Source organism: Coturnix japonica, chromosome 3 (genome assembly GCF_001577835.2).
Source record: "Coturnix japonica isolate 7356 chromosome 3, Coturnix japonica 2.1, whole genome shotgun sequence".
In the NCBI taxonomy this organism is placed as follows: domain Eukaryota; kingdom Metazoa; phylum Chordata; class Aves; order Galliformes; family Phasianidae; genus Coturnix; species Coturnix japonica.
The window spans coordinates 11,784,021-11,811,209 of NC_029518.1; the positions used below are offsets into that span (position 1 = coordinate 11,784,021).

General features: G+C 38.0%; 2 protein-coding genes across 3 annotated transcripts in view; one reads left to right on the top strand and one right to left on the bottom strand.

Annotated features, from left to right (window-relative positions):
- The window catches only part of SLX4IP (SLX4 interacting protein), a 70,660-nt gene extending 58,521 nt beyond the window's left edge, over window positions 1–12,139 (bottom strand). Inside the window, 3 exon segments of the mRNA XM_015857073.2 lie at window positions 8,102–8,158; window positions 11,242–11,410; window positions 11,974–12,139. Of these exon segments, the coding sequence (XP_015712559.1) occupies window positions 8,102–8,128 (27 nt within the window). The 5' untranslated portion in view covers window positions 8,129–8,158; window positions 11,242–11,410; window positions 11,974–12,139.
- A 58-nt stretch (window positions 12,140–12,197) lies between these two features.
- MKKS (McKusick-Kaufman syndrome) lies at window positions 12,198–18,942 on the top strand. Of its 2 annotated transcripts, XM_015857071.2 has the most exons (7): window positions 12,198–12,378; window positions 13,136–13,369; window positions 13,597–13,667; window positions 14,309–15,721; window positions 16,243–16,418; window positions 17,102–17,212; window positions 17,664–18,942. In XM_015857071.2, the coding sequence occupies exons 4-7, from the start codon at window positions 14,737–14,739 to the stop codon at window positions 18,102–18,104; spliced, it is 1,713 nt and encodes a 570-aa protein (XP_015712557.1). In that variant the 5' UTR covers window positions 12,198–12,378; window positions 13,136–13,369; window positions 13,597–13,667; window positions 14,309–14,736; the 3' UTR covers window positions 18,105–18,942. The 2 variants fall into 2 exon arrangements, with proteins under 2 accessions (XP_015712557.1, XP_015712556.1); XM_015857070.2 differs by lacking the exon at window positions 13,597–13,667.
- Window positions 18,943–27,189: the final 8,247 nt, after the last annotated feature.

Here is a 27,189-nt window from a genome sequence, read left to right on the forward strand (position 1 = left end):
AGAGGATAGGGTTCTTGAAGTGCATTCACAGATCTTAGTCATAATCAATATGAAAATGACAAGAAAATGTCCTGTGGGGCTGTGTCATATTTTATTATATGGAAAACAGCAATGCCATGTCCATTTCTCTTCCGCCCATTCTTTTTCTCACTCTCTCCCAAGAACAACAACTAACTATTCTCCATCAAATGTGGAATGCAATATATGTATAGTGACTCTTCACTTGAATACTCTTTCAGATATGCATGGAAGTCACAAGGAGAAAGTAATAAAATCTTGGTTATGCTAAAGCTTGGAGATTCAGGATTTTCATGTAAGAGGATCTGTCTATAAAAAAGTACAGATAGCTAAAATAATAGAAGCCTCAATTAAACGTGTAACAAAAACAAGAAAAATACAAAAACTAAAATGAACACCACTCTGTCTTCAGGTTTCATAAATGAACTTCCCTAGTGAAGTGTACACAGCAACATGATCGTCTTACAGCACTCAAATCACTGCAGTTTAAGATTTGGTTCCAAATTGTCAGCACGTGATCTAAGTACACTGTTTTCTTCCCACTTCCCCAAGTAAAAATTTCACAACTAATGATAAATGTTCTGTAGTAAGCAAAAAAAGTTATCTTTCATGTAGGTCTCACTAAATGTACTGTGTTTAGGACCAGATCCCAGCTGCTCTCAGCCTCTGCCGGCTCAGCTCGCCACGGAGAAAAGCACGTGCTTCCCTCACACTGTCGTGTTTTGACTTGTACTTTGGGTACTCTCTCTCTCATTTTGTTTGATTGGTTACATTCAAGTTAAATTCCCATTCCTCCTCAGATCGTTGCTGTATGGGAAATTGGTAATCACAGCCTGAACCTCTGATTAATCAGCTGAAGCGAGTATTGGGTCAGCAGTGGGAGCACAGGTGAGAGTAATTTAGCTGTGCTCCTGGAAGGGGTGGAGCTTGACTCCATCTCCTCTAGACCCCATTTAAGGGCTGACCACCACTAAGGCAGCATCTCTTGGAGATTGCTCCTTGGTGGAGATTGTCTCAGTGTTTCCAGCAGACTGAAGGCTTCCATATGGGTGAGTTTTTCCTGTAAATAACCTTTTGGATGTTTATTACCATCTTTATGTTATTGTCACTATACAGTTGCCAAGTCTTATCAGGAGAGGCTCAGGGAGTTTTGCCTGGAGAAGAGGAGGCTCAGGGGGAGACCTCATTACAAACTACAACTTCCTGAAGGGAGGTTGTGATGAGGAGGGGCTTGGTCTCCTCTCCCAGGCAACAAACAGGACCTGAGGAAATGGCCTCAAGTTGTACCAGGAGAGGCTTAGACTAGACATAAGAATGAATTTTTTCTCTCAGAGAGCGGGCAGGCTCTGCAAGGAATAGCCTGCCTAGGGAGGTGGTGGAGTTGCCATCCCTGGCAGTGTTTAAGAGGCGTTTAGTTGAGGAGCTATGAGATCTGGTTTAGTGGTCTGTTGTAGCTACAGTAATGGGAGGACAATTGGAGTAGATGATCATGTAGGTCCTTTCCAACCTCGGGATTCTATGATTCATTGTGTTTTCTCTTTGTTAAAGTAATCTGCTCACTCTCTGCCTTTCCCACTCTCTTGGAGCCAGCCAAGTTGTACATAAATGCCTTCCTTTTTTTTCCTTCACTCCTTTGTCTCTCCTTTTCTTTCTTTTTCCTGGGGCCTGTGCCCCCCTGTCATGGACTTATATCTAGGGATAACCCCATGACAATCATCAAAGTTTGAAATGAATCAACTAGAAAATAAATGGAGAAAAAAGAACAGGTATAGAGATATAATTTAAGATTATGTAGAAATCTATGCATGAAGCATGAATTTTACTTAGTCTACATCCATTGATGAGAGTAATTCTGCATAGGTCACATAAACAAAACATTATCCATTTTAGCACAAGTTTAAATCTTGAAATCACTTCAATATTTCCTTTAAACATGGCACCTTGAAACACTTCAAATTAGAAATGCTTCCAGTCAAAATAGAGAAACTAATTTAAGAAAAGAATAAATCACTAGTGGAAATCCTGATCATTTACAAGAGAATTAACCACGCCTCACTGCCCTTCATTCATTTACTTGTTGAATGCTATTCAAGTCCGTGAAACAGCAACCTTACTTCTCTCTGACTCTTATTATAAAATATACAAGTAACGCTGCTGATATAGCATTAGTGACTTCTTCACATCTCATACAAATTTTAGTTACTTAAATTACTAAAATAGATGTCTAGAACTTACAGTTCTTGCCAACCACAATGTCACATTTTAATTGAGCAGCTGTCAACAGTTAGAAAATAATTGCATCCCTTTCAGAAGAACCAGTGTGGGAAGTGAAACACTTGGAGTCATGGTAATGTGTCTGTTTTCATCAGGTGACCATGAGTCATCATTTTATCAGCAGTTTAAAGGGTTTTCACAATATTCAAGCATCATCAGTGCTCATGCTTAACAATGACTGCAGCAGAATACTGAAATAGGGAGCCATGTCCTATGGCCACTACTTAAGGAAATGCTTGGCTAATGAGTCAAGGAATATACTGCAAAGTCATGGTTGGATTAGAAGTATTGCAGTACAGAAAATATTCACAAACTAAGCTTTTATCTGAGAATTGAAACCAAGCAACAATTTTGCTTTTCAAAAATAGATTTCTTTTAAGGAAGTGGGTGAAACAAAAGGAAAGAATTCAGACATTGTCAGCCTCTCTTCTCCATTTTATTTCACACTCTAGTCAGAACACATTCAAAAACCAAATAACCACATACTAGAATCCATCTACATTGCCAAGGAAAGAGGCCACGTGAAACAATATATACGTTTTCTATTTTATGATACTAACACCAATAGTAAAAACCACATAGCTATATTAAATTGGACATGATATTACTGGCTACCATAGAGAGGAATTATGAGAAATGGGGATCCTCTTACCTCCCATAGTATTAACCCCCTAATCTGAACTCATTAGAATGAACTCATTAGAAAGAGCTAAAGAATTTTACAGTTTGACCTACAGCACAAGCTGAAGCATCTCCTAAGACCCACAAACGTGCACTGACCCCATGCAGTATCTCTGCTGTTGTGTTGGATTGCAAGAAATTGAAATCTGGTTCCCCATTCCTTCTACTTCTCCCCTGCTGCATTCAGGGCTCATGTAGGTAGTACCACCAAGTACCTCCAAAAGGCAGAACAGTGGAGGTGAAAAATATGTTGTTGCTGGTCAGAAATAAGGCATAAAGTGTCATGAAGATGACACCTTTGTATTAATTATGCCAGGAAAAAATAAAGATCATGGGGTATGGTGCATATTTAGAATCCTGTCACTTTTAGAGCAGCATAGTGCTCATAATTACCAAAATTCCTCATTCTCTGCAATAATTAGTATTTTTAAAACTATTTAGGTTAATTTATTTGCAACACCAAAGAGTAATCCAAACTGAAGCATTCTTTTATTCCATTTCAAAGCAATCCCTGTGAAAGCAGTGTTTCCACCACCAAAGTTTATCCCTCTGTCTTCCTATTCCTTTTCCCTTCTGTTAACACTTCAGTGTCTCAGTTCTTCATCAACTCATCAGTTCCCTAGGCTTGAAAACTAATCCTCTGAGGTCAGTAAGGAAACTTCCATGGATTCCAGGAGGTTTAGAATTAGAATGTGCACTTAATTCTTCTTCCCCTTGTACCTCCCAGCTTTCTTTTATTTCTTTTGGAACTTATTTACTAATCACTGTAGTCACTGCATATCTGGTGCCACAAAATTGAGAATGAAATGCACAGTAAAAAAGAGAAATAGATGTCTCCATCCTTTGTTGCTGTTTCTTAATTGTTGCTTTAAATCACGTTGTATCCCAGGTTACTTGTTATCTTTAAGACTACTAAGCACTTTTAGACAGGTATTGTATTTGATGCGCTCCTACAGCAACTAACACATACAAACATCACAGCTGTGGGAAGTGTATGATGGTAATTGATAGTAATGATTGCAGTCACTTGTATTTATAGTTGATCTGACCATACAACCCTAGAAAACCACCACTAAGTAGTTAATGTAGCTATTCTTCAAATTTTAAAGACCCAAAAAACAAGCATAAGGGCACATACTTGTACAATTCAATAACCTTTAATCAGTTTGAACAACTCTGGTACTGTATTTCTGAGATTCAAAACACATTTGCAAATTCAGTCTCAACTTTGACGATTGAGTCTTAGCACATTTGTACTGAAACATTTGCAATAACTCCACTAACAGCAGTTTCACACACAAATGTCTTAGTTTTGCAGTGTGGAAAAGAACAACAGAAATTCTGTGTTGACTTTCAACAAAGTGTTCTCAAAAACCCTAACTCAAACCAGAAAACATTATGCTGTAGTGTTCAAAATTATGTATGTGAAAAAAGCATCTGTAATATCAGTCCAGTAACTGAGCAGTCACAAGATACAGAAAAAAGTATTTTAAACACAAGTAGTATTTCTAATTTTCCACTTGAGAGCACTGTATTCATTTACATATGGACTTAATACAGCAGTAAAAAGCACTTTATTCTCCATTGCTCCTTATAAGGAAACACACAAAATTAAATTAGATTGAAAATCTCGCTCGTCTCCCTGCTTTTTTTCCTTTCCAAACAATTTCCAAGAAGCAAACATGCTTCTTTCTCATACAGAAAATATTTAAAGAAATATTAGCTAACAAAAATGTGAATACTTCCAGAAATCATAAACTAAATCTGTTTAACTACTGAGATGTAATCTAAGAATCAGGTAGATGTATCTGATACAGAAAACATTATCACTGTACAATATTCGAGCTAGTAACTAACACCAACAATGCAAAAATGCCACAAAAAATGAAGTCATACAAGTAAATTGTCCATTTGCTTCTTCCAGAGCAAACACAAGAGTATCCTGTGCAGGTCTGTGAGCAAAGCCTAAAATGACCTGTGCAACAATTTAGGTTCATGCTGGCAGGTACTCTGATTAGAAGACATCTTTCCATTTCTTTCCACCTATTTTTAAGACCTAGAATCAGCGTAATTGGAATGCATACTTATTTTGTGGAGCCCTTTAGGAAACTAAAAGACAGACACTAAGATGCGTTTGCTTATAATGCAACAATTTAATGATTTAATAATATTATAGATAATTAAGTTATGGGTGCATAAACAAGGAAAATAAAGGGGAAAAATGCATTACAGTTGCACTGCCATTTTCCTATCTGATTGCATCCAATATTTTCATATTTACTTCCAGTTCAAAAAGTAATTTTTGCAAAGGAGCTTTCAAATTAAAGTAAGCAAAAAAAAGTTAGAGTAGGAAGGACCACTCCCAGCATACAATAATTTCAACTGATAACAAGGAACAATGCTGAAAAATCAATTGCAGAACGTGCTGAGTGACCAGAGAACACCAGCTCTAAGATATGTGCTTCTAAGGACCTGCAAGTCTGAGATAGAACAGAGCTCTTAATTTCTGAATGTAGGAAATACCAAAGTAAAATAAGCTTCCCTTTGAGTTGAGCTATTGAAGTGTGGTAATGACTTAAAAAGTCTTCAGCATTTGGCAAATGAACAAACTGCAGAAAACAGCAAATGAGATTTTTCTATTAGAGTTATAAAAATTACTGCATTTAGATTTTCAGTTTCACGTGAAGAAATTCTATTTACACAATTTTGGAGGAATATTCTTTCTAGTTTGGCCAAAGTTTTAAGACAAGGCCCCAGTGATATCACTTTTCAAGTCTGTATAAAGTTCATGATTTTGCTTTAAACCTCACCAACTAAAGTTAAGATTTATTTCTCAAAAGAGCAATAAAATATTTTAGCAACACATAAAATTAAATTCATATGTTTTATTTTCCAGATTTAAGGGTATTTTTACCATCCAGTGCTTTATGCAGTATCGATGTTATTTAAAATTGAAAGTGCCTGATCAAAGTAACTTGTGCAAAATATTATCTATTGCACATCACAACACTGTGGAATCCATCCAACTGGCAATTAAAGAATGTGTGTTTAGGGCTTAACCGTAGAGTTTGCATTAAGGTTTAAAGCGATTTTACTGCATCAATTATTTTATTTCATTTGCCTTTAATTGCCCATAAAACAAGGCTCAGAGGCATCTTTCAAAAATAGGTCAATTGCTCCCTCTACTGGAAATAACTGACCATAACACTGCAGGTCCAGATCTCGTTTAACACGATAATTAAGAAGCAAAGCCATTAAATACATTATGGGTGTTTTCTTCTTAAATTTTGTTCAGATCAGCCAGGACTTGAAAGATGAATTAGCTGTAATTTCCAGTCTTTTACCAATAGATATTAAATTATGCATACTTACCTAACATAAAAAAGCAGAAAATGTAGAAGGAAAGCATAAAAGATTTTCAAATTCCATAAAATAATCCCCATCAAACATGAGAAACCTTAAATCAGGACTACGGTATGTTCTATGCTCTCCCTGTGCTCTGTCCTTTAATGGAGAATCTTCTTCATAAGGATCTTCCCTGAGAAAACTACATAAAAGTTGAACAGTCTTCCAAAGTGAATCATTCACATTCTGTGAATGCAAGAATTAACGCTTATTTCTTAAACATTACCAGGAATCAAATACAATTGTACCTCAAAAGCTGCATCTATTATTTTCTTACCTATGAATTCAAGTTCAATGGGAAATGATACATTTTCTGATGCTGAACTAGCAAACATAGGCCAGAGTCCATACTGAATAAAATACAGCCTGCTGGATCAGCAAACTGTAATTACAGAGGGCAGTAACAAGCAATCTTACACCACTTTATCTAGCAGAGATATTGTGACTTGTACCACTTGTTTAACTTGGCATGTGCATTAATACTAATGATATCAAGAGATCTCAGCTGAGGAAGACAATGGCTTCATCCTCAGCTTCTGTTTTTACTCCATCTATACACCAATAGCACGTGGACCCAGAATATCAAAATCAGAGATACTTCTAGTATTATAGCTATATTAAATGAGAACTAGTGAGTTGTATGTCAGTTGAGGAGCTCTCTGAAATAACAGACAATACTGTCAAGTAAAGCTGTATAATCACTTCAAGCAGTAAAACTATTTAAGTGTCCTAGTAAGTGAGATAACTTCTACTTGGAAAAGAACACAGATATTACTCCTTAGCATTTAAGAATAAAGGGTTTGGTCTGTTTGTTTAACAACTTCCTTACACAGACTAAAAGATTTCAACAGCTTCCACGGCCTGATCAGCATCAGTCAGCAATATTTTTGTAACTTCATTCAAAAATAAAATAAATAACATAAAATAACATAAAAACCACCAAAAAACCACCACCAAGCTTATCCACTGAGTAAAGGGTCTGTCTTCTAAGAAGAAAAATTCCCAGGTAAATAACCAAACAAACAACAACTCCAAGAGAATAGCTGTAATCATGCAGAAATACATTCATAATCTAAACTACCTCAGACATACGTAGACAAACTATAAGTAGAAAAAATTTTCCAAAGGAGAAACATTCACCAATTTTACTCAGTAATTAAGTTAGTCATAAAATGATACAGTTAAGGCAGAAAAAACATAACTGCTATGTATATTACAGAATGTTCTGAAATGCATTACTCTTCAGATGAATGTATAACATTAGAAACTGTTTGAAAAATAAATTGTAACAGCATTTTATCAGGCATTTAACACAACTAATGGCTGAGAACAGAAAAGAGGCAGGAAGAGACGCAAGCAAAGAGCCAAATGTGATAAAGAATCACAGAATTATCAAGGTTGGAAAAGACCTAGAAGATCATCCAAGTCCAACCATCACCAATACTTTCCAGTTATTGGTGTTTAAGAACATTACTGCCTCTGAAACCTGGAACTCCCAGATTATCGGGGAAGTTCACAAAAGATTACAAGATTACAGTAAGAGAAGAATCTGTTAAATTTTGCCTTATATCAAATGCTGCTGCTAATATGATCAGAAGCCTGAAGGATGTTCCTCTTCATTGTTAAATTTTAAAGCCAATCTACACACATTCTAAGAAATACTACAAACACCCTTCTCTCTTCTTTTTATTTTTTTAAATGAAAGCTTTGACATTCTACTTACCTTAATGACAAATTTGTCGGATGCCATGACAGCCTCACAGCTCAGTATAAACCGGTCCTATAAAAACATCAGTTTAAAATGATCAGCACTAGGAACAACTTGTATCTCTATGCCCAACTACAAGGATTTTTTTTTTAATCTATTAGTCTTTCCCCTCCCCACCCCCCCCATTACTACCACTTGTCAGACTTGATATTTATGCTCTGCTTCACAGAAACTATGGAAAACTACTCTTTAAAGGACAATTATTTAGTAGATGATAGTGAGGAAAGACTAAAGATAGTATAGCTTTTCATGGACTATGCATGTTTGCTTGCTCATTTAAAGCTCTGGACTATTACAAGCATGAAGCACTGTGACCAAAATACTATTTTGATTGCACAAATTGAACTGAATTTCAGACATACTCTTGCTTATCCCAAAAAAGACTTAGATTGCTTATTTTGGCATGCTGGATAAGAAGCATTGGGCTGCATGAGCCCTGACAATTCCAAATAACTTAATAAGTGTTAATTCATGCTGGAAGCTAAACCCAAACCCCTCCTGATGTGAGAAGAAAGCCCTAGTTAATCACTAAGACTTTTTTTTGTCCAGAGACGAGCTCTGTAACTCCAGCCTTCAAATACTTTCAGCACAAGTCACAGGTTTAAACACCTTCCAAACTCATTTCAGTTCAACTACCATTTTCCAAGCAGACAACAATTATGGTTACGGTATTGTTGAATACCGTAATGAAAGTGCTGGGCAAGTCCATCACTCAGCATGTATCACAGCTAAAAATTCACATGCCAAAAGGTAGCAAATTAAGTAAAACCAACAAAAGCCTTTCCAGCTAACTCCACAATGTTAGAATTCTAAAGAGACACAGAATAGGTCATGTTACCAAATTAATGATAACAAAAAAGCAGGGACTTAAAACAATTAAGATACATTCTGTTTCTACAGAGGAAAGGACAAAAGACAGAATACACGGGAGAGATGTGGATCAAGATGTGGAAAATCATGTGAATGAGGGTCTCTATACTGGCAGAAAATAAAAGTCAACAGTGTAGGTCAAGCTTCAAATTGAAGATAAGTGTCTGTAGCTACTGCTGCTAAACAGACTGCGACTTAAGTTACAACAGAGAACAGAGCTGTTTTTCATATTCTACAAGATTCCTACAGAAGTAGCCTCTTAAACTAGAGAAATATGGTCAATATGCTGATAGACAGTATAGAAAATGAGTTTAAATCCAGAAATATGTACCTATTTTTCACCATGCACCAGCTATTGTAAAGCATTGTGAGAGAGCTGTCAAAATCTCAGGACACAAGTCTGGTTGGTGATATTTGTCCCTGCCAGCCACTACACTTACAGATTTAAAAACACAGTCATTTACCTTATTTAGCTTCAAAAAAGTGAGAAACAAGATAAAGAACCACTTAAGAACTACATAGCACAGATAATTATGATCTTAAGATCCAACAGTAATAATTTTAACTAGATTATCGCTTCCTTGCAGTGCTTTCATTCCACGTATTCAAATGCTGAGAAGTGACATCTCAGAACAACTGCATGAAAAAGCAAAAGCAACAAGAACACAGTTCTATCTACTGGCAAAATAAAAACTCCCAATTGCTTCAACAATTTGCCTACATATCATGTCAATTCCCAAGCAGTAAAAAACAGGAAAGGTGAAAGCACTATAAGTGAGAAATGAACCAGTCATTTCTGTGGGCAGGTTAAGAGCCAATTTGAACTGAGAACCAGCACACAGGTAAGTAGTTACTGAAAATCAACTTTAATACAGCTAAAAATAGGGTTTTGTTACATTCTAAAAATATATCAAAGGAATTGCACACACTGCATCTCATCAGCTATACAATTACACTAAGCAGAAAGTAATACAAAGAATGTCAGTTATTCAGGTAACAACCACACATGCATGAACTGGAATAACACGAATTGCACTGCAAAAGTATCATTGTCTCTTGCATAAAATAACCCTAGAATATTTACTAACTTATTGTGTTGACTTTATTGATAGTTTCAGAAACAATGTAGGGAAGAGTGCTCTTGACTGCTTGTAAAAGAGTATTCAAATTGAGCCACATAGTAAGGTTCTGCTGTTCTGTTACTAATGTAACTATAATCCTTAGTAACAAGAATTCTTCCCTAAATCTAATCTACACAACAACAAGAGAAAGAAAGAAATGATTTAAAAAAAAAATAATCATCACAAAATGAAACACTGTAATACTGATACACCAAGAAATGAGGGCAAAAAAATCCCCAAAATAATGCTTCAATAAAAGACACCAGCCATCCCCAAAATACTTTGATATTTAGTGTGTTTGTGACCAAAGTATGGAGATCTGTTACAATTGCCACTGTTTGGTAATGAAATCTGACTCATGGAACAGTGCATCCATCACAGAATAACACAAGCCATTAAATAAAATCACCCATAAGAAAATGCAAAGACAACTACACCAAATAGAAAAACTTAGCTAGAAGTTTTACTCTCTAAAACAAAGAAGGCCTTGATATGTTGCCAGTAGCATTTCAAACACCTAAATTGTTGATGGACATCCTACACCAACAAAAAACAAACAAAAAAAAAAACACAACACAATGAACAAACATCAAAACAAGCTCCAAGAACTAAACACAACCTCCTCGGAAGAAGCAAGAGGTATGTTCTAAAAATGACATGATAGAATAGTTTATTCTCTAAAACTTATGGTCAATTGAAATGGCAGATGCTCAGTAAATTGAGGAAATGAGGCTTCCCGGAAAGCAAGTTTTAGCAGAAATGTTAGGCCATGACCTGAAACAGTGATTGAGCACCTGGCAGCAGGGCCAACCCAGGCGAGTTCAGAAGTATGCCATGCTCCTGACTGAAACAGGTGGATCCACCCCTTCCCAGACCTCATTTAAGGGCTGGCAATGGAGGTAAAGGCATCTCTTGCTGGAGATCCCTCCCTACCAGAGGCCTCCCAAAGGTAAGCAGCTCTTTTTCTTTATTTTTACTGCTACTGCGTTTGGGCTTGTTCTCATTTCCTGTAGCTGATGGCTTTGCTACCCTGCTGTTATTAAAGTACTTGCTATTCCTATGATAGTATTATACAAGTCAGTCAGATGATCTACAGCATCTTACCTTAGTGAAGAAGTGGCTTTTGGCACTGTTGAAATTTGGAATTCAGTAGAGGTAAGGAACTGAGAACTCCTGCCACACGTGCCCATGTACAGCAACTTCTAACGCTACAAGTTGTTCATGCTTTGCTTATCTTTGGGGGCTGTTATCGTGTGTGAGAAGAGGCGGGCACCTGAAAAAGGCAAAACCAAAACAATAATTGGATACCTTCCTAGGATATGCCACTGTTAGTTTCGCTTATAAAAGAGTCACAATTAATTATAATAACATAAAAGGCTTTTTTTCTGAAGTCTCCAGAGCTTAGATGTTGGACTGCAAACACTGTGCCAGTTCACCTTTAGAGCACAACAACGGCATGTTTCCTCTCTGTTGCTATTTGAAAGAAATGAGAGGAACACCAGAGTGCCCAGTCAGATGTGCTGGCTGTGATCTTTTGGCCTTGCTGAGTGAATCCCATCTGTTCCATGCATTTCTTTCAGAACTACTGTGCTCCTTTCAGAGCTGACACTAAAGCCTATGTTAACTTCTAAGAAACCTGCCTTTTGGCTACAGTTACCAACTCTGCAATCCTCCACTGACTTGAAACCACGGGCAAATATGACAGATAATGTTACCGACGGCGATCGAAAGAGTGAATACAGAAGTACAGAGTAAGATAAGCAGAAGGAAATGCTGATAGGGAGCTGAGGCACTGAGAATGTCTCGAGCTCGTTTCGTTCAGCTAACAGCATCTACCTGCAGGAAGGCTGGGCAGAGGAGCACAGGAGTAACGCACACAGCAGGCACAGAAGACGAAGCGGCTGTTTTAAAGTTGCCGGGAAGCTCCAATGGGCGGAGCCCATGGCTGCCAAGCGAGAGCTTCCTCTCCCCTATCCAAAATGGCCGCCGTTTGTAGCCGCGTCCCGCCCAGCTTTTTACCCTAAACTAAAATGGCCGGGATGGGAGGGGCACATTCGGTCCCCGCAGTGTCTCTTCCGGCTGTGGGGGGTTGGAACGTGCGGTGTCCTCACACCGCCCCCGGCTCGTGTCGTGGTGCGGGCACACGGTTCTGCGGCTCGTTCCATCCGCTTCAGTGTCGGCCGTTGTCCCGTCGGCCATTTGTGTCTCGAGGTTACGAGGAGGGACGTGTTACCGCGTGAGGTACGGTGGGGGCCTTCCCTCAGTGTCTGCTGTTATGGGGCCGGCCTACAACCCCGGGTTTTTCCTCGGCAGTGAGAAACTGAAGCGGCCGGGGGCGCTTGTTGTCTGAGCTGCGCCTTTGTAGCTCTGGAAGCGAAGATATCTTGATATAAAATCAAGCTGCTTGTAATTTTCGCTTCCTATGCACATATTGATACGTACTGCTCCATGAAACTACGTGTGAGCAGTTCTTCGTGTTCCCTATAAGAGTGGCTGAGTTTATTTCGTCATACCCTTGTTTCTGAGGTTGAAGGGCACAGAGGTAATGCAGGCAGCCTGAGGTGTTCTGCTGCCCGAATGCAGCTTGCTCAGCCCGTGAGCTAAAAGCTGGTGCGCTCTGAGGAGCCCCACTAGTTATTTTTGTTAACTGTGCAAGAGAAACTATATTTGAAGCTGCTTTATGTTGTTGATTTAGCTTTAAATTATGCGCTGTCTGAGGTGGTAATGTGTAATTAGGGAAACGTCGCGAAGCTTTAACGTGTAGTGTGCCAAAACTTGAAGCAACGTAGTGATTAACATATCAAGATGTCTGAATTGAGGTTCCTTTTAAAACCTTTCTATTCCTGGAGTTTGTGAAGTAAGGCTTATCCTGTGTCTTGCGGTTGTAATGATTTGCTGCATTGTAATTAACGATATTTACATTCAAGCTTGAGTTCTGAGTTGAGTTATAAGAGAGGAGAAATTATTTCTGAAATATATTTAAATTATTTTTCTCTAGGTACATAAATGCCAGTTTATGATGAGCCTCAAAACCTTATGGAAGGACTACAAAGTTCTGATTGTGATGGGAATTAGCCTTGGCCTGGTGCACTGGTCGTGGTTCCACATCAAGTCCAGTCCTCTTTTCCAAGTGAAGACAGAGGAGGTTGTTCCAGAACCTGGGATTGTGACATACGTAATGCAAAGGGATCGCAAAAATAAGGAAAAATAACATCAGGGCTGTTTGTTTTAGGTAAGATTCATAATCAGTTGCCTCTGCATATTTTGAGGCAGGAGATGGGTCATTAAATCAGTTCTCTAGCAAAGGCAGTATTGGTGTTTTGCTGTTTGTCTTACTGAGTTTAATTCATTTGTGGGTGAGTTAACCTGGTAGTTACATAACTTTTTTTTAGATGCATGTCAATTCTCAAACTGCTTATCAGTGCTCTTTAGCAGGATTAATTAAGTGGTGCATTGCAGGTTTTAAAAGTTACTCTGAAACAAACCCCAATAGTTTTCAAGGCGACAGTCAAACTCCTGTGTCTGATTTGGTATGTAATAATGTCCTTTCTAGGTTTAAAATTGGTCAGAATTATGGCTTCACATAGTGTAACACATTGTGTGTCACTAATAGTGGTTAGAGGACAAAATAATGATCGAGTCTAACAGTCTCTAATGAGTGAAGTCTACTGTAGACATTACATGTAGATAGATGTAAGTAATGCATCTACATTTTGAAATGTTTAAGAGCTAAGAATAAGTGTATGCTGGGTAAGTTGAAGTAAGAAGTCCTTCTTTCTGAGGCAGAGATCAGAAGTTGTTTAAGTGTGTTAAGATTGTTGTTTCTGAAGTGTCTCACTTCTTTTGTTCTTTGTTTAAAAACAGCTTAACATCATTGTAATCTGATGCTTTCATACCATTTGGTGTGTTTTGTAGTACCATGCATGACCTATTCGTAAAGTAGTGTAAAGCCTAGAGGTCAGAAGTAAAAGTAGTAATGCAAATGTGTAGTTTATGTACTGCATACCTCTATGTAACATGTTGTTTTTTTGTTTGTTTTTTTTTCAATTAAAATATCATACTGTAGTTTTTGTCCTTAAGTTAGTTTTTTCTGGGGAAAAAACCAAGCAGTTAAAGCTGTGTGATACTGGTGTGAGAGATCATACTAATACCTTTCTGGTTTTTATTGTAGGTGTAATTAGCTCTGAAACATCTCCTGTGAGTGTTGCCAGAAGGGAAGATGAGGAAACCTAGCTGGAGTAAAAAGAACTTTCTGCTTGTGGCAGGACTGTCGCTGATAGGTGTCCATTTTGGAACGATGCTTGTGAACTTTGTTGCAAAAAAATCTGCTCGATCACACTCAGAAATTAAGAAATAATGAAAGTATGAAAGCATGAATGAATGAGCTTACAGCTGTCATTATCAATTTCACAGTGGGATTTAAGCCTCATTTTTAGGTGTCTGTGTGCAGAATCAGATGTGCTTAGCATACTGTGCTACGTTTAAAATAGTAATCTTTGTCAGAAAAGAATAAAAATGTACTACTTTAAAGTGCTGTGAATTCTAGGTCCAAGTAAGAATGAAATCTCTCTTTATCAGAATTAAAATCTAATTTTGAAAATGTCTCGCCTTGAAGCTAAAAAGCCATCATTATTTATTAGTGAACCTCTAACTACAGTTAGTCAGCCACTGTCTCTATTAACTGCAATATTAAAATCTTGCTATGGGCCTGCTGGCAGACTTAAACAGCTCCACAATGGTCTGGGAGGTTATGTTTGTCTAACATCACAATCTTCTGCCATACTTGGTCGTCTTTCTGTCAGTCACCCTGTATTAAAGGTTTTGACAGCCTCTGTCCAGAACCATGTGTCCCGCTTCAGTGACTGTGGCTTATTTACTGCCATTCTTTGCTGTAGCTTGATTGAAAACTTTAGAAACCTAAATATTGCACCTTGCACTGTCATAAAAATAAGCAAACATCTTTTGAGTTTATGTACTGACTACCTCAAGTCTGAGGCCTGTGGTTGCCGAGTATCTGTGGATTTTGGTAATCTTGAGACTCTTCTTTGCTTGGTGCGTAGCATATTAACAAGCAAACCTGCTTGCATGCTTAATAAAACAGAGGTTGATCATCTCACTGTACTGATTGTAAAGGCTTTTATGTTTACTGTTCCATGCCATCCTGAAACTAAGCCTATTTTAGGAAAATGTGTAACAGTGTCTGTGAAGGGTAGAAGAGTTCTGGATTCTACAGTTGTTCCTGGTCTGCTGATAGAAACACCAGAAATTCAATTTGCAAAACCGTTTTCTGTCAAAAGAACTTCTTCTGACGCTGTCAAGGTAGCAGTTTTCTGTGTGTCCATGTCAGGAGACCTTTTTGACCCAGAAGAAGGAACAGTAACAGTCCACCACAGAATTTCCTTAGAAATGTCAGAGCTTGAGCAGTTGCTTAATGTAGGAAAGCAGTTGGTTAATGATGAAGTTGGCCTTGTAGTGTGCCAGAAAGTCATCCATCCGTCGCTGAAACAGTATCTGAAAGATAACCACGTCATTGCTGTGGACAGAGCTGGGCTGTCAGTGATGGAACCCCTGAGTCAAGTGACAGGTAATGAGTGATTTTTGTATACTTCATAGTTACACTTACTGCTAGTCTCACAATGAAAACCTTTCTAGATATGATTGTGGGACAGGGGTCTCCTATTTCTTCTTTATTCTACTGTAGCAGCAGAGCAAGCGTTTCAGACTAGAAACTGCTGCTTTCCATACTGAAGACAATTCCATAAGAGGACTGGTCTTGTACTGGCTGACTGCAATGCTATAATGCGCAAATGATCACTGATTGTTCTGTGAGAAGTATGAAATTCTAGCAACTATTTGTATGTGTCAGTTGTTTTCAAACTCTTGTCTAATGAGAATTATAAAGTTACTCTTTATCTTGAACTAAATCTTACACTTTAAAAACATTCTGTTCTCTGCTTGTGATTGTCTGCGTGGACTCAAATGTTAATTATTGAAGAACATACAAAATGTAAAAAGCCTAAGGGAAAATAGTTGATGCTTCGTGAGATGCAGTAGAAGGCAGTTCTGATGACAGTAATGCATGCTGTTCTTTTTTTAATTGGACAGGTTCAAAGCCTATAGCTTCCATTTATTCGTTGTCTCCCAGTTGTTATGGTAGTTTGAAGGATGTATGCGCCAAGAGTTTTGCCTCTAAACATTTTGTGCATCTAATTCCTAATGACACGGTTGTCTGCAGCTTGGTACTCTGTAACAGAAATGAAACTACTTGGGATGAACTGAAGGTAAGCAAATTTTGAAGTGTCTGTTGTGATGCTTTCAGTGGAAGAAATTAGAGAAATGAGAAATACAAATATGGTGGATTTTTAACAATGGTCTTTGGTACCTAAATAGAGCTTACTTGGAGTTGAGGAAACGTCAAAAAAGCAAGAAACTTCTTCATTTCCAGACTTTAAAAATCCTCGGAGTGCTTGTATTTGTGTAATGCTTCTGTTTTAATACTAGTTGTTCAGAAACAAATGTTTTTCACCTGTTCTTGAAGCCAGTGCTAAGTAGGTGTTTCCATTCCCATTGGTTTATGGAAGCATAAATAAATCACCCAGCAAAAGGTCAGCAGCAATGCCTGCTGTGGCAGTGAAGTGTAATTTTGTATTGAATAGTTACTCTAAAACTGGTGTTGATACAGGTCACCTTTTTATAAGTCGGTTTTACAAAAGAAGAGTGCAATACAGCTTTCATTCACTGTAGAGTGTGGGCAAATAATGACATTTCTTACTAAGTAAATGTGGCTTTGGAAGCCACTCCACATGTTTATATTCACATTTCAGTTTATGAAGTCAGCATCAGGAATTACTAAGAGCTTTATTCCAGTCGTGTTTGTGATTTTTTTTTTTTACATATATATATATATTTTAATTTGTAAAATCCTGTCATGTTGTTTGAAATGAAAAATTCACATGATTTTCAGCGTGCCTGTGAGACTGCGGAGCATGTGTTGCAGTTAACACTCAAGGAACCTTTGGCATTGTTAGGAGGTGGTTGTACTGAAACTCATTTGGCTTCGTACCTAAGACAAAAGGTAGGTAAGAGAAAGGGTGTTTTAAAGCTGCTTAAATAAACTTAGCCAAGAATTTCACAAATTCTGGTACTGTTATTTGTATATTATGTGTTGTGTGTTTGTCGTAGCTCATAAAACAAACGTGTCCTTTTGAAGCACTTCATTAACAGCGTCTTTCAGAATTTTATTAATATTGCATTTGTACTCGTAACTGTTATAACTGTTTCTTCAGGTATCTGTAGTGTTTAAGTGTTATGATAGAAATGTGTAGACTTTAATTGAATGATAATCATGCAGAACTCAGCTTTGACAAGTCTAGAAGTGTTTCCTATTGAAGTAATCAGTGAACTAACAATTTTTCTGTCAAAACTGTGAACTGTCTTAAAAAAAACCCTAAGTATTCTTGACTAAAGCTATTTCTCAAAATCCACTGTTTTAATTGCTTTTTTTTTTTTTTTTTTTTTCTTTAAAGATTTCCTGTCTGTCCACTAGCAGTTCTAAAGATGTGGATTGTTCTCATGCACAGTACAAGTTGATTGCTGATGCGTTTTGTCACTCATTGGAATCTGTAGCTTGTTCTCTGAGTCATGATGATGGAGAAATTCTCACTGATATGGCTTATGGACACTGTTGGCTTGTTCCATCAGGATTTCCTTCTGTCTTTAATGGATCAGATTTACTTTCAAAATGTGGCTGTGGAGTAAACAGTAGCACAAAGGATCTCAACTGGAGGCATTTGCAACCCTTCTTTGTCTCTTCTCCTATGGAAAGCTGCCTGAAAGAGCCTTCAGTAAAGGTTTCTGACATTATGACACTGGACTGTTTTGCTGCAAAGTATAATGGCCTGCAAGTAGCTGTGGAGACGGCCAATTTGATTATGGATCTCTCATGCGTAATTGAAGATCAAAATTAGCTCTGTGATGTGAATTGCATTGTACAGTCATATTACTCTGCTTTCAATTAAGAATCTGTAACATTAAGGTTCTTGGGAATGGTAGCCTTAGCAAAAGCTTTACACGTTCAGACAGGTTTTGTATTGTGGCAAGACATTACCATTGTTTTTAATGTTCTAAGTAAGAAAAGAAGACCTTCCTTAGCAAATCCCTTAAGCAGTGTTTCTTATTTTCAAGCTCTGTTCTGAAAATGTTATAGCCTTCTACTGTTTGCACTTAGTTTCTAAATTGCTGAAGGATTTTCAATTCACGTGCAATTTATTTATCAAGGTATTAAACTTGACCTGAATCTTTTATATAGCAGGTAATTACACATTGGAAAAAAAAATGGCAGGCCAGGGGGGTGGAGTGGAAGCTTTCACCCTTTCTGTTGTCTTTGGAATACAAGATGGCTTATAAATAATGTTTCTACTACTTAGGCAAAGCTGCAAGAATGTGCCAGTTACAATTCACTTAACTCTTTGTGCATTGCTTCTTTTAAAAAGAAAGGCTTTGAGCTTCTCAGGCTTATTTAAAGATCAAAACGAGGCTGTAGGTGATTGAAACTCTCATTTTTAGCATGCATATGAAATCCAGAAGTGTGTTTCAGTTTCTTTTCTATACTCCTTTTTTCCTCCTGTTTTCAGTCACAGGGGACAAATATTCATGACATGCTTTTCCAGAGAGCAGAATTACTTACAGCCTGTTTATTTTTCCTGATCTCTTAAGTTTTTAATATATGTACTGAATATAGACACTGACATTTTCTTGTGTAACTCAGTTTTGAAAGGTGTAATTAAAAGCAGCTATTTCCAGGCCTCTTGTACACGTTTCATTTTTATGAACATCATTTTATTCCTGGGGGGAGAGGGTAGTTAAATTTATTTCTTTTCATGATCTGAAATGATTACTTCAGCACAATAAAGGCATCCTCTGGAAATCTGTTACAGGAATTACTCATATCTTGATCTTCCAATATACTATGAAAGCATAAGGAATAATGAAGCTGAATGATTGTGTATACCTGAAGGCACAGTCTTAGTGAGTGAGTTTGTCTCCCAGTGCTATTCAAAAGCATAAATAAGCAGCTAGCATAGCTTCCTATGGCCAGTTCAGACTCAATTCTCATTTGTGCTACTATCTTCCTGTACCTGTAGAGGTGTAGTGTTGCCACTTGGATTAGCATGTTTAAGCAACCAATTTAATATAGTTGCTTCTTGCTTTGATATTTCAGTTTCGGTAAAGCGTTTGCAACTTTCATGTAAGGCCTGAAAATGCAGCGTAATTTAGTCATCTCTGTTTTTCTATTACTGCATCCTGTTTTCAAGTAGGACTCCATTAAATGTTCACATTCTTAACCAACATGAAAACACCAAAGAAAGCTACTCTTCAACAATTCTGCTGTAATGAGGGCCGCTCCAAAAGTAATGTTTCCTGTTTTATTGTGTTTGTCCATGACATCAGAAGTGTATGCTGGTGGGATGGCAGTGGAGGTTGAACCTTCCCCCCCAATATTCCATTTCATTTTGTTGCTGTGTGACAGATGGCAGCAGAGCGGCGTTCTGACAGAATGGTGTCTGACATGAAAGTGCTTATGGAGTTAAAGGGTGATATTGAATTCCTCACTGTGGAAGAAAATGCATCTGCTGTGATACCCAGTGCATGCTGAGGTGGTGTGTTCCAGCAGTGGTGACAGCAGTGCTGGGGCGCCTCTTCTGGTGCAGGTTTCTGTACAGCATGCAGGCTTTTGTTCACTGCTGGTGAAAATGCATGATGTTGGTGACTTAAAAATAGTGTTTGGTAGCTGAGGATGTGCTGTATCAGATAGTGTTACTGTGTTGTACCTGCTGTAGTTTTCGTGGAAGTTGGACACATTTATTTTGTAGTAACCTACATAAAAATAGATTTATGAGTTCAGGGAGCTGATCCTTGCTCTATCAGTAGCTCATCGTGGATATTTCAGATGCGTTCGGGCATTTCTAGGCTAACCAGATGTTATAGTTTTAGATCTTTCCCTGTAAGAGAAGGAAGTATTAATTGTTGCCAAAATTTGTAAGAAAAATATTTACTATTATGTAAGAAGCACAGTAGAGTATGTACAAATAGATTAGTTTACTTAAAAACTGAACTTTAAACTTCTGCCCTTAATTTGCAGTGCTGAGTAGCAAAATGCAGTATGTCACATTTTCAGCAGTGCCATGTGAAGTGAGTCATCTGACTGCTAAACTGTTCAGCCTCAGAAAAGTCAACATCCATGAGTCAGTGTCATAGCAAGAAATTGTTTAAAATGAATTTGTAATTATTACTGTTCTGAAGATGCAGGCACAGTCCTTTCATTGCAAAAAAGATGCCCTCTATCATACTTATAGTATGTAGAGACTGACTGTGCAAGAAGGCAGTGGCTGCTAATACATGACAATGTTTATTTACATATTTCTACTACTTTCTTATTTCTACTTGTTTATTGGCAAGGGTGAGCTTCATAGTACAAATAACTTCTTGGCCAGTAGTATTATGGTCTTCTCAGTTAAGAAATAACTTTACTTTTTGCTGGTATACCTTGTCCTGGAAAAATTAGTCATACATATCCCCCAATTTCTTCTTTATGCTGGAAGCAGAAGCGTGGTCAGAGCATAGATAGAGCCATGCATCCTTAGTAAAAATGCCAATAAAGCCAATGGCAGACTAGGTTCCAGCAGTTGTCCACCGGCCATTTTGGGCCACTAATACATAGAAATATCTTATGTCTCCTGCTGGCTTTTGATTTTCACCTTACTACAAACATCTTTATAAAGAAGTTGAACTTCCAAATCTGCTTGCATGTGAGAATTGTTTGTTGAAGCTTTCACCATGCACTGTGAAGGCCACAGCTGAGCACAGTCTGCTTTTAGCAGATTGCTGGTGTTCTACTTTGTTTTCTGTTCTGACAGATCAGTTCTCTGCAGGTACGCATTAAATACTAGCATCCTACTGTTACTATGGAATGTTCGCTAAGCATTTGTTAGGCAGTGGCATCCCACATCAACAGATATCTTTATGGGTAAGTTTATTTGTTTTTATAAACAGATATGTCTTTTACAAATGTACCTCTTCTTCAACCTTAAAGCCATCCTTAGCATCCCCTCTATGATACTGTTAGTCTCCTCTGTTCCACCTGGGGAGGACTGGGTAGAGTAGGTGGGAGGTTGGGGCGGAATTAGTTTCACAGTCCTTAGCTATGACTCAGCTCCACTCTGACTCATTGCTTCTGCGTGAGGCTAAGTAGGAACCTCTGCTGATAAACAGTGTACTCGAGGGTTATGACGGAGTGATTTTCAGGGAATAGTAGTGACTATCGTAGGCATAGCTCTTGAAAGACTTTGTGACTTTGAGAGGCTGAAGCAAAACTAGCGTTGTGTCCTGATTTATTACTCTGACGTGCTGATTTTAAAGAAACTGGCAAGGGGGAAGAGCCAACGTTTGTAAAGTGTGTAGAGGGCGCTTTGGGAGAAGTGTTTTGCTCTGAGATAGTGCCCAGGCAGCTGGGCTGGCTCAGGGAAGTCAACAAAGGGCAAAGCAAGTCCACTGGCTTTAGAGGACATAAAAGTATGCCTGTAAGTGGACGTTACTGAAGGCAGACATGGTGGTACCTGTGGAGAAATGAGGACTGGAAATGTGGTTAGTGACTGAGGAGCTTCCTTAGCAGGGAACCTGCTGGAAGGGGGAACTTTTCTGAGAAGGGGGAATCCTTTGGAAGCTACTACATGTGGGGGCTCTCTATTTGCATTCTGTTGGGGAGACTCCCCACACCTGTGAAGTTCCATTTTAAGCACATGTATGGGAAATTGATAATCACAGCCTGAACCTTTGATTAAGCAGCTGAGGCAAATGTCAGGTCAGCTGTGGGAGCACAGGTGAGAGTAATTCAGCTGTGCTCCTGGAAGGGGTGGAGCTCGACTCCATCTCCCCTAGACCTCATTTAACGGCTGACCACCACTAAGGCAGCATCTCTTGGAGATTGCTCCTCGGTAGAGATTGCCTCAGCGGTTTCCAGCAGACCGAAGGCTTCCATACGGGTGAGTTTTTCTGTAAATAACCTTTTGGGTATTTACAACCACCATCTTTCCATTGTTGTCACCGTACAGCACAGTTGGAAGATCCAAGAGCATGCATAAGGCAGCAAAAGGATCAACTCCTGGCTCTTAGATAGCACCTGGGTACTGCAACCTGTGATGCAACTCAAAGAAACAAGTTTGTTTTCTCTGCATATTACTGCTTTCTGTCATGTTACTTCTATTTTATTTAGATAAGCAATTATTGCCCTTGTAGCAGATAAAGATGGGAGAAGTTCTTTGCTTGGTTTTACATGCTATACCTCTGGCCTCCTGTTCTTCAGTTCTGTTGGGAGTCATATGAAAGAAAAGTAAAAGTTTACAGTCCTGGTCCTAGAATGCATCTCATGGAACTGTCTCCTTGAATTGATACAACATGATGAATTTCTGTGAGCAGTCCTGTGGTTATTTCTCTGCTTTATAGTTGGCCTGGATGTGTTCGATAAGCTAGTTATTGAACTGTTTTGTTGTGATGCTTTGCTTGCAAGCATGACTGTGAGCAGAAAGCTTGTTTGTTTTTTTTCAGTATTGTGTAGAGGGACTGAAGAAATGCCTGGTCTGGCCACTTAGATGTGCTAATGTTCTCCAGCTGGGAGCATTTCTAATTGGAAGTTGATCTTGGCCAAAATGTGATTAATCAGGCAGTAGCTAAGACAGAGAAAGTTGTCCCTGCTGCCTCCTTACTTCAAAAATAAAGCGCTTTTTATGTGTATCAGCAATGAGAAGTACAGAATACAAAATGTTAAGGAAGCAGAATAGTTGGGGCCTGTGTTGAGCAGTCTGACACGCTTCTTTATTGCTGTGGTGAGAATCCCCAGATAACATACCAACATCTAAGGCAAACAAGTGGAGAAATTAGAGTTTTCAAAATGAAAATTGTTATGTGAACTCTTCCTTTGAGCACTTAACTATTATGTAATCAAGTAAGGAAAACTGTATGTGTTTGATGTAACTTTAAATGTAAAATCTCTTCAAGGACTTCATGTATCTGCATTCAACAGAGCAGCAACATTTGGAGAGGAAGGTAAGTGAATGCATTTGTGTCCTGCTTTTAGGAGTTAAGATCCATGGCATCTGTTCAATCAAAATGGCTGCTAAATGAAGAATCTTGTTTCTAAAACTGCATGCGAAACAGCAGATGTCACTCCAGTCCTTCTGTATGTGGACTGTTGGAGAAGGATTTGCTCCTGCGCAAGAATAATTATGTGCAATATTACTATTTACATTTAGCGTAGTGTAAGCTAAGAAATAGCTATTATATATTACAGAATTTCTGAGGTTAGCCACGTATGGCTGCTGTACATATGTACTAGAGAAGCACTTGGTGTCTGGACTGTCTCCATTTGGATCTGTGTGGATTGGCATGGTATGGAATAAATTTATAAACTTGACTGGGCATCGAATACATAACTTTCTCTAATGTATGGCTTGTGTTTGAAGGTAACAGTGTTATCTGTTAACTGAGGAAAAACCTGCATTTGTGTAGCTGAATTTGTTCATACTTTGAATTTGTAGTCTACTTTGCTATGGGATACATAGACACCAGAGTAGAAAGTGGAAAGCATTATGCTTGTTTTAGAGGTCACCTTTCATTCTTTAAAAAATGTGGAATAAAGTCACGCAGGACTGTAATAGTTCTAGTTCCTGAATTGCTGTTAGATTTGAGGGTGGGGGAATATTTCCCTATATTAAAATGCACTTTCCAGGGAAATAGCTGTGGTATTGCTTTTAAAATTTAAAATAATATAGCTACACATCATTTTGTTTAAGAAAACTGCACTTAATGATCCTGTGTTATTACAGAGGCTTAGCAACTGCAGATCTCTATGGTTGTTACGCAGAAGTTTAAATTTTTTGTGTGTGTACCAGTGAGTTCAATTCTCAATTATTAGTTTTTCTCCTGAAATTTGGATCTTAGTAATATCAAAAGTTCTTCTGTTTTAAAAGGTTTGCAAACTTCATATATAATGTCTCTTCTCCAGTAAATGTGAAATTTTATTTTTGTTACTAATTTTTGATGCTTCACATAATTGCTTTTACCCACCCATCTTTCAACTCTCATTTTCTGAATCTTATTTTGAAAAGGGTGGGAAGAAAAGGACTCAGACATCTTTTTACTTTTCTGTTTTCCTTTTAAAATGAAGTATTAAGTGTAACATTAAGTGATTTCATTAAAATAATAATAATGACTTCTGGGTGTAAGACACTTTCTGGGGAGAAAATTACCAGGTGATTCTTTCTGGTTCTGTAAAGCAGTGCCTGATGATTTCTGATGTATTGTTGTAGAATTGTGTAGTCTAGGGAGAAGTTTTTACATGAAGTGAATGAAAAACAAGGTGTAATATTTGATCAGGCTTTGCTAGGAGTAGATCTACCTGTAAGATAAAGCGGAGATGAGTCTGCGTTTTGCTGACAGGCATTCTGCCTGAAGCTTTATGTAGTGAAGGATGTTGCAGTTTGTTAATGTTTTAACAAGTTAATATTAACTTTTCTTAAGCAAATCTACTACTCAGAATAACAGCATGTATTATTAGGAAATAGGAGTTTATTTGCCTCTTTATTTGCTGTGATGATTTGGTTGTACGTAGAAGTTGTTGCAAGGTGCCTGGAAGGTGATATTAGAGGTTTCAAAGTGAAAGTGCAAATCTGTTCTGGAAGTCATACATTTCTTTATCTGCTTTGAGATCTTATGGTGAGGCTGCCTTCAGTTCATCACTGGCTTGAAGTTGCTCAAATTGCAAGTCTTTTTACTTATCTATAAATATAGTTCTGTCTCCAGATGGAGAATATTTGCCTACCTAAATGATGGCTAGACATGGTGAGTGGCAAACCCAGCAGTAATTGTAAGGCACAAAATCAATTCCTCAGCTGTAATAAATACGATCTTAGAAACAGCCAAGAAATGTAGAGGAGCAAGTGGATTTGGAGCCACAGGCCAAAAGATTATGTCTGTACACGGAGGTGAAAAAAGCACTCAATTTTATCATAATGGCTCCCCAAACAGAAAATTGGATTGATATTTCCAGGTAATAAGAACATAAAATAGCTTATATAGCAAGTGCACTACGGTCTTTACTGTGCATTTAGTGGAAAGAAAACCTTAATGGATAATCACTACATTGCATATTTAATATAGTGAGTTTCAACTTTATTTAGTAAAGCTCAAACTACATACAGTATACTTGTCACTTGCATTCAGCAGTGTTTAATCGAGGATGTATGAATGCCTTTCAAATACATGCTTCTTAGAGCTGTTAGAAGAAAAAAGAACTTGTCCTACCCAGGAACCTGGCTACCAGTAGAAGTCTGGCTGAATATGGTATTGACCTTTGTTATAGAAAAGTCAGTGAGGTAGGAACTTTCATTGGGTATTCAGAAGCTGAAACTGTCCTTCAGGCTCTTCCAGGTAGGATCCTTAAAAGCAGTTTGATAATAAACTGAGTTTAGGAAATTGTCTCAACAGAATGCTTTTGGTGTGATGAATATGAAGACAGTCATGATTATGTGTGGTTCTGACTAAATAGTCCGAATCTGTTTTCTATATGGGGAACTTAGAGATTTTGTGTGAGGTGTGGTTGTCTACAAAAGATACTTCACTTCAGCTAGAAGATAGGCGCAGGAGCTGCTGTGTTATCAGAGCTCTCATATACTCTCACTGGTTTCTCTTGGCCTTGAAGAATGGGCTGGGAGGATATCATCATAGTGCTTTGGGGTCAGTTTAGCTTGCAAAAACTGGAGTTGCTGAGATTCTGGCCTTTTGCAATTCAAAAACACTGGCATGTTATCATTTGTCAGAAAGTCTTTTTAAAAGGGAGAAGTTACAGTGACTTCTGCGGTAAGGAAAACTGATTTTATTTCTTTAAAGAAACACAAAGATCAGTAAAGGAGGGCTTTTATCTGTTCTTTGTCCTGAGAGTGTGGAAAAGTCTGTCATAGAGAATTTGATCTGTGGCTTGTCTCGTTTTGAGTACAGAAGGCAGAAAGCAAAATACAGACAAAAAAGATGATCTCTGTCCTTAAAAGCTGTGACTGAGGATAAGACAAAGTAAGCATAGTCTCAGATGAGATAAAAATCCATGTTGACAATTATCTTTGTTCTTTATAGGGACCTATAAGTGCTTAGGGATGAAGAGCAAGAACTTTGCTGCCATTCTGTTAGCTTCCAGCAATGAGCAGTTTAAGGACTTTTGGTGCTAGGCTACGTCTAGGTTGTTGTTTTTAATAGATGATATTAGAGCTATTTCCCAATTATGCCTAAAAGTGTGTTTCTTTAGGTATGTCCTCATTTTTGTTCATAAATAAATAAATGGACACAACAAGCAGGAGCTCAGATGAGATCAGTTTTGCCAAGGAGCACATCTAGGGCTGAGACTTGCTTGTGCTGGTTCTAGGACTGGTACCCAAAAAGTCATGATGAATATACTTAAATGGCATTGGTTTTATTTAAAAACAAGTAAATCCTGTTTTCACTTAAAGTAAAGGGCAGAGTGAGGCCTGTCTTCTTAGGACAGATCATTAGGCCAGAGCAAGGGTAGAAAAATGCAGCTTCTGGATAAAAAAAAAGATGACGAAGCCCAATATAATGTAAATCACATCTTATGTGGGAAGAAGTGATCCTTTGTCTCATTTTGTCTACAGGGGTCCAGGGTTTTCTTTTTTACATCTACATCTTTATGAATTAAAGAGCAGGAGTTTGGTCTGGGCACATGGGATTTTTCTGCTCAGTGCCACAATTGGAGAACAATGTATGAAGTCAATACTGAAGTTTGAGGCATTACAGGTTGATACCTCTGAGATACCCTGTATTCTTCTAGGGGTCAAGTTTTCTCAAATTGTTAGATGAGGGAAACAACTGCAGAAGAGAATATCTGTGTGTTTTGCTGAATTAGTCTGGAATAACTAGAAAGATAAAAGACTCTCCTCTGCTTTTGCATCTTTTCTTCCCTCTTCTGTTTGTAGACTTTAACACTTCTGT